The sequence below is a fragment of the Octodon degus genome, unplaced genomic scaffold (genome assembly GCF_000260255.1).
Source record: "Octodon degus isolate 3935 unplaced genomic scaffold, OctDeg1.0 scaffold00017, whole genome shotgun sequence".
Taxonomy (NCBI): Eukaryota; Metazoa; Chordata; class Mammalia; order Rodentia; family Octodontidae; genus Octodon; species Octodon degus.
Genome location: NW_004524593.1, coordinates 3,494,998 through 3,505,145, shown reverse-complemented (window position 1 = coordinate 3,505,145; position 10,148 = coordinate 3,494,998). Strand labels below are relative to the sequence as shown.

The following is a 10,148-nucleotide window of genomic DNA, read 5'->3' as shown; positions in this document are numbered from 1 at the left end:
GAATTTATCCCAATGCCTCCAATTTTAATCTACTACTACATGGATCATTTTAGTCTTTTCCTGTTGCTTATCTGTAAACTTCAACAGTGAGAAAGTTGGTTCCCACCATCTACCATTTATTTACTTAAATTGTTCAGTCCCAGTATACATATATAGCAATAAGAATACACACTCCCAAGGTAAATTATTTTGTCAACTAGAGTACACTGCTTATAGAGTATCTTTTGCCTTTAATCTTAGAGTCCTTTAATCTTAGAGTCCACTGACTTTGACCTAATAAGTATTTAAAGTCACTTTACTGAGCGTCTCTCCTCCTTATCCCTTTCAGTAGTTTCATATATTTCAGATTGTTATCTGTACTCTTTGAGTTTAAATAAATGTAGAATATCATATATCCAAAACCCATTCCTCCATTCCACTATTTTTTTTCTCCATTTATAGAATGTCACATACTTAGAATGTAGTATATAGCCTTTTCAGAGTGGCATCCTTCATATAAGCAATATATGTAGTACTTATCCATGTCTTTTCATGGTTGAATAGCTATTTCTTTTTAATTCTTTCATTTTCTACAATATTCCAAGTCCATGATGTATCACTATCTGTGTATGCACTCACTTATTGAACAAAGCTGGTACAAACAGTCATGAGGGACAGGCATGGTGGAACATGCCTATAATCCCAGCACTTAATAGGCTGAGGCAGGAGGATTGCTACGAATTTGGGGCTATACAGTGAGCTCAAGGCCAGCCTGCACTATGAAGTGAGACCTTGTCACAAAAACAGTCATGAAAGCTGTTAGTGTTAAGAATTAAGTTTTCCAATCAGTTGGGCTAATATTTACTTTAAATTTAGTAAGAAAGTGTCAAACTTTCTTCCCAAAGTAGTTTTATGAGTTCTTCATTCTCACCAGCAAAGAATAAAAGTATCTGAAGTTCCATGCATCTTCAGCATTTGTTGTTGGTCAATGTTTCAGATATCAGCTGTTCTAACGAGTCTAATAGTGCTATCTCACTGTTATTTTATCTCGCAAATCCTAATGACAATTATTGAGCAACTTTCATTTGATCATTTGTCATGTTTACCTCTCTTCTTTAATGAAGTGCCTATTTAGAAATCTCATTTTTATTTGAATTTTTATCTTTTGTTGAGTCATAAATTCATATACATATTTCAGATACAAATCCCTTACTAGATATTTTACTATCATCCTTCTGTGGTTGTCACTTTCTTGATAGCATCTTTGAAAGTTTTAAATTTTTATGAATTTTTCCTTTTTCTTTTTGTTCATGGTATTTTTGATGACAAATCTTCAAATGAACAAAAGAATGAATGAACAAACCTAAAACACTGTTTACCCCCAAGATCATGAAAATACATGCCTACATTTTCTTCCCAAGAACTGTTAGCTGGGCATCGTGGTGCATGCCTGTAATCCTAGCACTCAGGAGGCTGAGGCAGGAGGATTGTTACAAGTTTGAGACCAGTCTGGGCTACAAAGTGAGCTCAAGGCCAGCCAACTGCATAGTGAGACCCTGTCCTTAAAAAAAAAAAAAAAAAAAAAAAAAGAGGAAGAGGAAGAGGAAGAACAAGAACAAGAAGAAGAGGAAGAGGAAAAAGAAGAAGTAGAAGTAGTAGTACTAGTAGTAGTAGTAGTAGAAGAAGTACAAGTTTTATCTTTTACATTTAGTCTTTGAACCATGAGCAAATGTTTATTTGATTTTGTTTTGTTTTGTCTTTTTGAGACAGGGTCTCACTATGCAGTTCAGGCTGGCCTTGAGTTCACTTGTAGTCCAAGCTGGTCTGGAACTCACAAGGATCCTCCTACCTCAGCCTCCCAAGTGATGGAATTAACAGGCATGCCCCACCACACCTGGCTTATTTGGGCTTTTGAAAATCCTTTCAACTATTGATTTATTGCCATCAAAGTATAATTTTACATTTTTTAAAAAGTAGTAATGGATACTGAATCCAAGACATTCACACTGAGCTACATCCCCATCTCTTTTCCTAATTTGTTTATTTTGAAACAGGGTCTTGGCTAAGTGGCCTGGAATGGGCTTGACCTTGCTATCCTAACTCAGCCTCCTAGTACTGGGATTATAGGCATTCCTCACTACACCTCACTACTTTTGTAAAGTATTTTCCTAATATTTTATTTATTTTGATTTTACATAGAACTGTTTCCTCCTAGACAATGTTGACTGTAAGTGAACAGAGACCCTCACTTTGTTCTTAATCCTATAGGGAAAGATCTAGTCAGTCTTTCACCATCAAGTATGACATTAGCTGTGGATTTTTCATATATAAAATTTGTCAAGCTTTATTCTTTTCTTAGTTTCTTGGGTAGTTTTATCATGAAAGTGTGCTGAATTTTGCCAAATATTTTTTCTGTGTCTATTGGGATGACTAGGTACATTTTTAAAAATTCAACTGCTACGGTGTTTTTCATGAATTGATTTTTAAATGTTAAATCAACTTTGCGTTTTTGGGATAAAACTCATTCAGTGACGGTATATTTCATTTTTTTAAGGAGATAAAATGTATAACAAAATATACCGTTTTAGACATTTTTAGGTGTACACTACATTAAGTATGCTCACAGTTTTGTGTAACTATTACCACTATTTCCAAAATCTTTTCATCATAACAACTCTGTACTCATAAGTAATAAACTCATTTCTCTGGCCCTTGTACCTCTATTCTACTTTCTATCTCTGAGTCTTTGCCTATTCTAGATACACCATAAGCAAAGATTTGTTTGTCACTTTTTGATTTATTTCACTTAGCATAATGATTTTAAGATTCCCCCATGTTGCAGCAGCAACAGAATTCCACTCTTCTATACTTGAATTATATTTTAATGAATCTAATATATACTATACCACATTTTGTTTATTCAGTCATTAATAGACAGTTGGGTTGCTTCTTCTCACTAGCAATTTTCATGTTTGTTTTTTTTCCCCCTAGGGGGGTATCTTTTACTATTTTTAAACATTTGGAAGTGCACAGTATTACATAATTCATATTGTGGTGCAAATATCACCACTAACCATTCACAAAGCCTTTTTCATCTTGAAGAACTAAAATCCTCTTTTAAATTTTTTTTTTGGCAGAACCAGGGATTGAACTCAGGCCCTTGGGCTTCCCAGGTAAGCACTTATTGTACTGAGCTATCTCCCCAGCCCTTCACTAGCAATTTTCAATAATACTGTTGCTGTCAAGCCTTTTGCCAATTTTTAATCAGGTTGCTTGTATTTTTTTCTTTAGTTGTAGTTGTTTACATATTTTGTACATTATTCTTTTATCAGATTTTTATTTTGGTGACTTCCAATTCACCAATTTCTTTTCTCTTTTACTGCCTATGCTTCTGTTTTTTTTTTTGTTTTTTTTTTTGGCATTTTTACTGCAAGTTTTATTTTTTATTTTATTTTTGTTTTTTTGTTTTTATTTTTATTTTATTTTTTTTTAAACATTTATTTATTTATTGTGTGTGTGTGTGTGTGTGTGTGTGTGTGTGTGTGTGAGTGACCAGCTCAGCCCACCAGGGGGCGTGGCTGGCTGGCATGTGGTGCTGGGGGATCAAACCGTGGTCCCTGTGTTTTCCCAAGCTTGTTCCAAGTAGGTGCTTTAGACCACTGAGCCATCTCGCCAGTCCCTTTATTTTTTTTTATTTTTTTTTAAATGCTTCTGTTAGATTTAAAAAAATCATTGTGAATTTAAAGGTCATGAAAACTTTCTCTTGTATTTTCTTCTAAGAGTTTCATAGTTTTAACTGTTAGGTCTTTGACTAGTTCTGAGTTAATGTTTGTACGTGGTGCAAAGTAAAGTTCTAATTAAAAACTTTCCCCCCAATATGGGGAATTAAACTCAAGAAATTTAGCACTGAGTTATATCTACAACCTTTTTTTTTTTTTTTTTTTTTTTGAACTGGGGATTGAACTCAGGCCCTTACACTTGCCAGGCTCTCCAACCTTTTTAAAACAATTTACCTTAAGACAGACTCTCACTACTTCTGTATGTTGCCCATGCTGTTCCTAAATTTGTAATTCTCCCACTTCAGCCTTCCAGATGCTAAGATTACAGGTATGTGATACCACGCTCAGCCACAATTTTTTTTTTTGAACCAGGGATTTGTGGAGGACCACCTCAGCAGCTCTCCTTGAAAGAAGAGCAACTGTCTCCATTTTGACTGAGCCTGACCCTATTTCCTTGTATTGTTATGTACAGAACTGGCTAGGACTTCTGTTTATCCTTCAGTTGGCCTTAAGCAATGTGTATTGGTCTAGCTGAGGTGCTGGTGATAGTCTTAATGTGAGCTGGGTCGAGACAGGACGGTAGAGCTAATACTCCGCGGCGCCAGCTGGGATCGAGCCTAGAGAGAGAGGCTATGACTTCCTGGGGCTTGAAAGGCTACACCAAAGCTGAAGCACCAGACATACCAAAAGATACTATATAATGCAGATTACTCTCTCTGCATATCCTCTTTGCATATCGCAGAGGTAAATTTAGGCCACCCACCAAGCTTAGCTATAGTATTCTCTTTCCCACAATTCTCAGTCAATCCTCAAGCCACTCCCCCACTGAATAAAACTGGGTGAGGCCCTGGGTCGCTCTCTTGGTTCCAGAAAGCCATCTTCATGGCTGGACTTAGAGCCCTTTGACTCCCTGATGACTGAAGATATAATTTAGTGTCTTTATTTTCTCTGTGGGTTGCACTGTAAGCGGTAGACTGGATTCAATTTGATGGGATTCCAGTAACGTAACTTTGGGATTACAAATATTGGCTTCTTGGACTGAGAGGAGGACTTGGAAGTGTCTCCTACAGGGATTGAACTCAGGCCCTTGCGATTGCCAGGGAAGTGCTTATTCCACGAAGCCATCTCCCCAGCCCCTATTAATTTTTGTAAGTAGCAGTTAAAAAATAAACTTAAGAGGATAGGGAGATAGCTCGGTGGCATAAGAGCCTGCCTGGCAAGTGCAAGGTCCTGAGTTTGATCTCTGGCATCACATAATACGACATGACATGCTAGCCCAGAACTGGGCATGATGGGGCACACCTGTAATCCTAGTACTAGGGAGAGGCTGAGACAGGAGATGAGTCTGAATGAGTCCAAACTGCACAGCGAGAACATGTCAAAAAATAAATAAACTTAAAGCACCTGCTTAGGCAAAGCACAGAGGCTGGGGTTCAATCTCCCATGTGCTGTGCTGGCCCTGTTCCAGCCCTGGCCCCTGGGGAGCACTAAGATGATGATTGAGACTGGGTGTGGTGCTGTAGTGAGGCTGAAAACAGGAGAATCACTGTGAGTCCAATCTATGTAGTGAGACGCTGTAGACCCTGTACTAAATACATAAAAAACAAACTTAAGGGCTGGAAATATGGTTCAGAGGTAGAGCAGCAGCACACATACAAGGCCTGGGTTCAATTTCTAATACCACAAAAGGGGAAGAGAGTAACTGAAAAAACCGCTGGAATTTTGATAGGGTTTGCACTGGATGTATGGAATGCTTCGGGTAGATGAGAATTGCACATACCAGTTAATAAACACATGATGTCTTTCCACTATGTTCTTTTTGATGCTATTTTAAGTGAAACCACTTTCTTAATTTCCATTTCACAGTGTTCAGTGCCACTGTACAGAAATGCAATTTATTTTTGTGTGATTTTTTTTTTTTTTTTCAAAAACAAGGTCTCCCTTATGCAGTGCAGGTTGGCCTTGAACTCACTATTTAGCCAAGCCAGTCTCAAATTTGTGGCAATCCTTTTGCCTCAGCCTCTTGAGTGCTGGGCTTACAGGCATGCTGTATCTATAATTTTGCTGAATTTATTCCTTATCTCTAACGGCTTTTTTCTTTTCTTTTTTTTAAGTACAGGGTCTACAGGGTCTCACTATGTAGATCAGACTCATAGGGACTTTCCTCTGTTTTACTGCCTCCCAAGTACTAGTATTATAGGCGTGTGCCACCACCACACCCAGTCTCAATCTGCATCTCAATGTGCCCCAGGGACAGGGCCAGCAGGGCATGCTGGGGATCTAAACCCCAGCTACTGCACTCTGCCTAAACAGGAGCTTTAGAACACTGAGCCATCTGGCCGGCCCTCTAATGGCTTTTTTTTTTTTTTTTCCTTCGGAACTAGGGTTTGAACTCAGGCCCTTGCACTTGCCAGGGAAGCACTTATTCCACTGAGCCAGCTCCCCAGCCTCCTCTAATGGCTTTTTAATAGGATCTTTAAAGTTAAAATAATGACTAACTATATATACTAAAGTGTCCTATCTTCAAATTGCTTATTAGCTGTTTCACTGAAGATACAAAGTTGCAGTGATCTTTTGAGAAGGGAATTAGTTTATCCTTAGAATACTTTATGGAAAAAAAACAAGCCGTGCTTACCTGGTATTAAAATATGTATTTCTAAAACTATTATCCCCAATGAGTTTCTTTTTCTTTCTAAAACATATTAGAATTTTCAAAGTAAAAAGAAAATGATTATAAAAATGATTAATTGCAGGAAGAAAAATGAAAAGGATCAACTCTACTTTCTTTTTTTGGTTTGTTCCCCCCCCAAATGCCTTCAGGGCAGGTTTGACTGTCTTGAGTCTTAGGGATCAAACTACAGCAACCTGAGCCTGAATGCTTTGTTGAAGCAGCCACTTAAAGAACTGAGCTAAGGGGCAGGCCCCCCTCTACTTTCTTTTTTTGATAAATATTTAACAGTGCTATTGGTGACATCAAAGTAGGCTTATAAAGTAAATTTTCTTTATGAATAAGCTATTCTAGAAGAGCTCTCTTTATCTTCAATGTATGTGCTATCAACCTTTTATAGAAAGATTAATAGAATCTTTCCATTTATAGAAAGCATTTATAGAAAGATTAATCTTTGACTTATGATAAATATATGGGACTTTACAAAAAATGAGGACTATCTAAATGAATTGTTTCTAAAAGTTGTCTACGTTGGCTTTAAATCTTGTGAAGACATTGCCCTCCAATTACAGAATACATACAAAGTTTTCAATTACCTCCACAACTGTCAGACTAACTCAGATTTACATACCCAGGATATTGCTCCTATTCTAAATAAACTGTTTACAAATGTTACACTGGATACTTTTGTCACCTTCCTCATCTCTCCTTACAATTACTGTTTACTTTCCTTACAATTACTGTTTACTAAGTAAAGCTGTCTGAAGCAGCTTCACCTTTCTGAGTACAGTACAATGATTTACATCTTAGGTTTCTTTACTAATCCATATAGTGAAGACTGATGAAAACCAAGTCACAAGATGAAATTGATATTTCTATGACTACAACAATAAATCTCCTAAGATACTGAAATAAAGCAGTTGTACAAGAAAGGATTATCTTACTTAAATAGAAAATAACATTACTCATTTTTAATTCAACATCTTTCGCTCAAGAGGAAAATATACACCACAAGGTAAAAAGTATTAAGTCATTCATCTTACCTGAGCACCCACTAGTTGCAGTAATGCTGAGTTCACAGGGAGGAGCTCAATGTCTGTATTGATAGTGGTCTGGTCAAATGGGCAAGCCTTGCGGTGGAGTTTATTCAGGCACATCTTGCAGACAGTATGGCCACACCCCAAACTGATGGGTTTTCGAATTGTTTCGTCGAAAGTCTGAGTGCAAATTGGGCAGGAAAGGAAATCCGTCCATTGTGGAGCTTGTACAGGCATTGCTTCTGGAGTTACAATTCACTGACACACACACACACACAAAATCTAAAGCAAAGATTCCACTGGAATCAAAATCTTTGAAAAAAGTTTATCTTTTTTTAAAATTATCTTCTGCAGATACAGTCAGCACATAGTGTGAAATTTAACCTAGAAAAACAGAATAAAAATTAGTATATATCTTTGTTTTAACTAAACTTTTAAAAAGTAATCCAAATTCATTTATTTTCTATCTATAACTTCTGAAAACATTCTTAAATTATAGTAATCCATCTTTTTGCACCTTTATAGAAAGAATTAAAGCCATATTAAAACATCTAGTCTTGTTCCTTCATTTTAGAGATGGGCAAGTCTCCAAGAAAATACGACTTGCCTAAAGAACCATGTGTGGTGGTATGCAGCTTGGGAGGCTGAGTCAGGAAAACGGCTGTGAGTTTGAGGCTAACCTGGGCTACCTGGTGAATTCAAGGCTAGTCTAAACTATATAACTAGACCTTTTCTCAAAAAGACAGACAGACACAGAGAGAAAGAGTCAGATAGACAGACAGACAGAGGAAAGGAAAGGGGAGGGAGGGAGGGAGTAAAAGCAAGAAGGAAAGGAACTCACTTAAGATGACACTGTAGTTAGCAACAAAGTTAGATCCAGGACTTGTAAGTATCTTAAGTTTACGTCTCTGACTTTTAAAATACTGTACATGCACATACACATACAGACATGTATATATTTAAGTTAATCTTTCAGGGTGTTGGGAACTTAGTTCAGTTGTAGAACACTTGCTTAGTGAGTCTGAGGCCCTGGGTTTCATCTCTAACATGAAAATGGAGAAAATGTTTAAGGATTAATTCTTTTCAAGCATGCATGAGGCCCTGGTGATTTGATCAGCAAGAGAATGACGAAGACGTAATAAAACAAAAACCTTTGTAGAGGGGCTAACAATACTCCTCACCTGGACATGTTCCATGGGTCTCTTCAGTGGTGATAACTTATCAAGTTCTTTGCTTATGTGCACTTTTATTTACGTATGCTATACATCAATAAACAGGTTTTTGAAAAATTGGTCTAAAATAAAAACTTAAAAATACTTTATCATCAGATTTGGTGGGAATGAGCTAAAAAAGAGTATAAGGTTTTTCTTTTAAGTTTTAGATATTCTTAAATTTGGTATATAAGAAAGTATCTTTTTAAAGCTCCCTGTATGGCCCATAGCAGTTTGTTTTATATATAGTGTGTGTATTGCTAGGATAACACAGTTAAAATATTAATACAAAAGATTTTTTAAACCCCTAGTTGGATATGGTAGTGCACACCTTAATACCAGCACTAAGGAAGTTAAACCAGGAGAACTGCTGTGAGTTTAAGGCCAGGCTGGGCTACACAATGAATTCAAGGCCAACCTGAACTATGTAGTAAGACCTTGTATATATAAATATAAAAAAGACTTTAAATTTAGTTGCCTTGAATCTTAGCAATGTTTGTAATCCCAGCATTCTGGAGGCAGAGAAAGTAAGTTCATAAATATGAGCTGCAGCCACGCAATTTGGTGATGCTTTTTCACAAACTAAAGAGGTAGGAACATAGCTTAGTGCTAAGGTCCTGGATTTGATGATAATCACTTAAAAAAAAAGAATGAGGGTGGGAAGATAGCTTAGCAGTCTAAGCACCTGCCTGGCAAGCACAAGGTTCGATTCCTGGTACCTCATGCCGCTGGTCACCGAAATAGGGCATGGCGGCACACACCTGTAATCACAGCACTGGGGAGGCTAAAACAGGAGGATTGCTACAAGTCTGAGGTGTGTAGCGAGATCCTGTACCAAATGTATAAAAAAAAAAAAAAAAAAAAACCTTCTAGTATGTATCATAAACAATAACTGTATTTACTAATAACTTTAAAATTAGAATTGATGATTAAAGTATCATAGGATTAAGTTATTAAAGATTTGACTCTGCTCAGGACTTGGTTTACAAAGTAAAACTAAATCTTACTCATTGATAAAAGGACGACTTCCATTAAGTATGTTAAAAGCTGTTCATTCGTTCAACAAGTACAAACACTATTATTTGCCAGACTGCTTAAAATGTGGGGGAAGTAGTGAAACATGGCTTAACCCATTATAGTTATCTCCCTTTGTGCAGTTAACAGTCAATTACAGTTCAACTTTGGGCTTTTATAAAGTATGCTACTTAGCTTAGTGTGTACCAAATTCTAAGTTTAATTTCCAGTAATACAAAAATAGAAGTTTAACCTCCACCAAAAACCCACTAAAGTGAAAATAGTCCAAAAAAAATTTAATGGTTTATTAGACAGTACCCAAGTTAATTTCATGTCAGTTTTATCTTTAGCTACCTGCATATTTGTTCTAATAGCTTTTATCATAGGGTACTATGAAAGTATACTTTCACTTTTATAGTAAAGCATATTGTTAAAATTTTAATTAATTAATTATTTATTT

General features: G+C 36.5%; 1 protein-coding gene across 5 annotated transcripts in view; it reads right to left on the bottom strand.

Annotated features, from left to right (window-relative positions):
* Rc3h1 (ring finger and CCCH-type domains 1) overlaps positions 1-10,148 on the bottom strand; it is an 86,520-nt gene that overhangs the window by 39,192 nt on the left and 37,180 nt on the right. For 4 of the 5 annotated variants that reach the window (XM_023710292.1, XM_023710293.1, XM_004626792.2 and 1 more), the window contains exon 2: positions 7,470-7,847. In XM_023710292.1, coding sequence (XP_023566060.1) covers positions 7,470-7,700 — 231 coding nt within the window. In that variant the 5' untranslated portion in view covers positions 7,701-7,847. Of the gene's footprint in view, positions 1-7,469; positions 7,848-10,148 lie in introns of those variants that run through there. The other variant, XM_023710294.1, reaches the window with a different exon arrangement.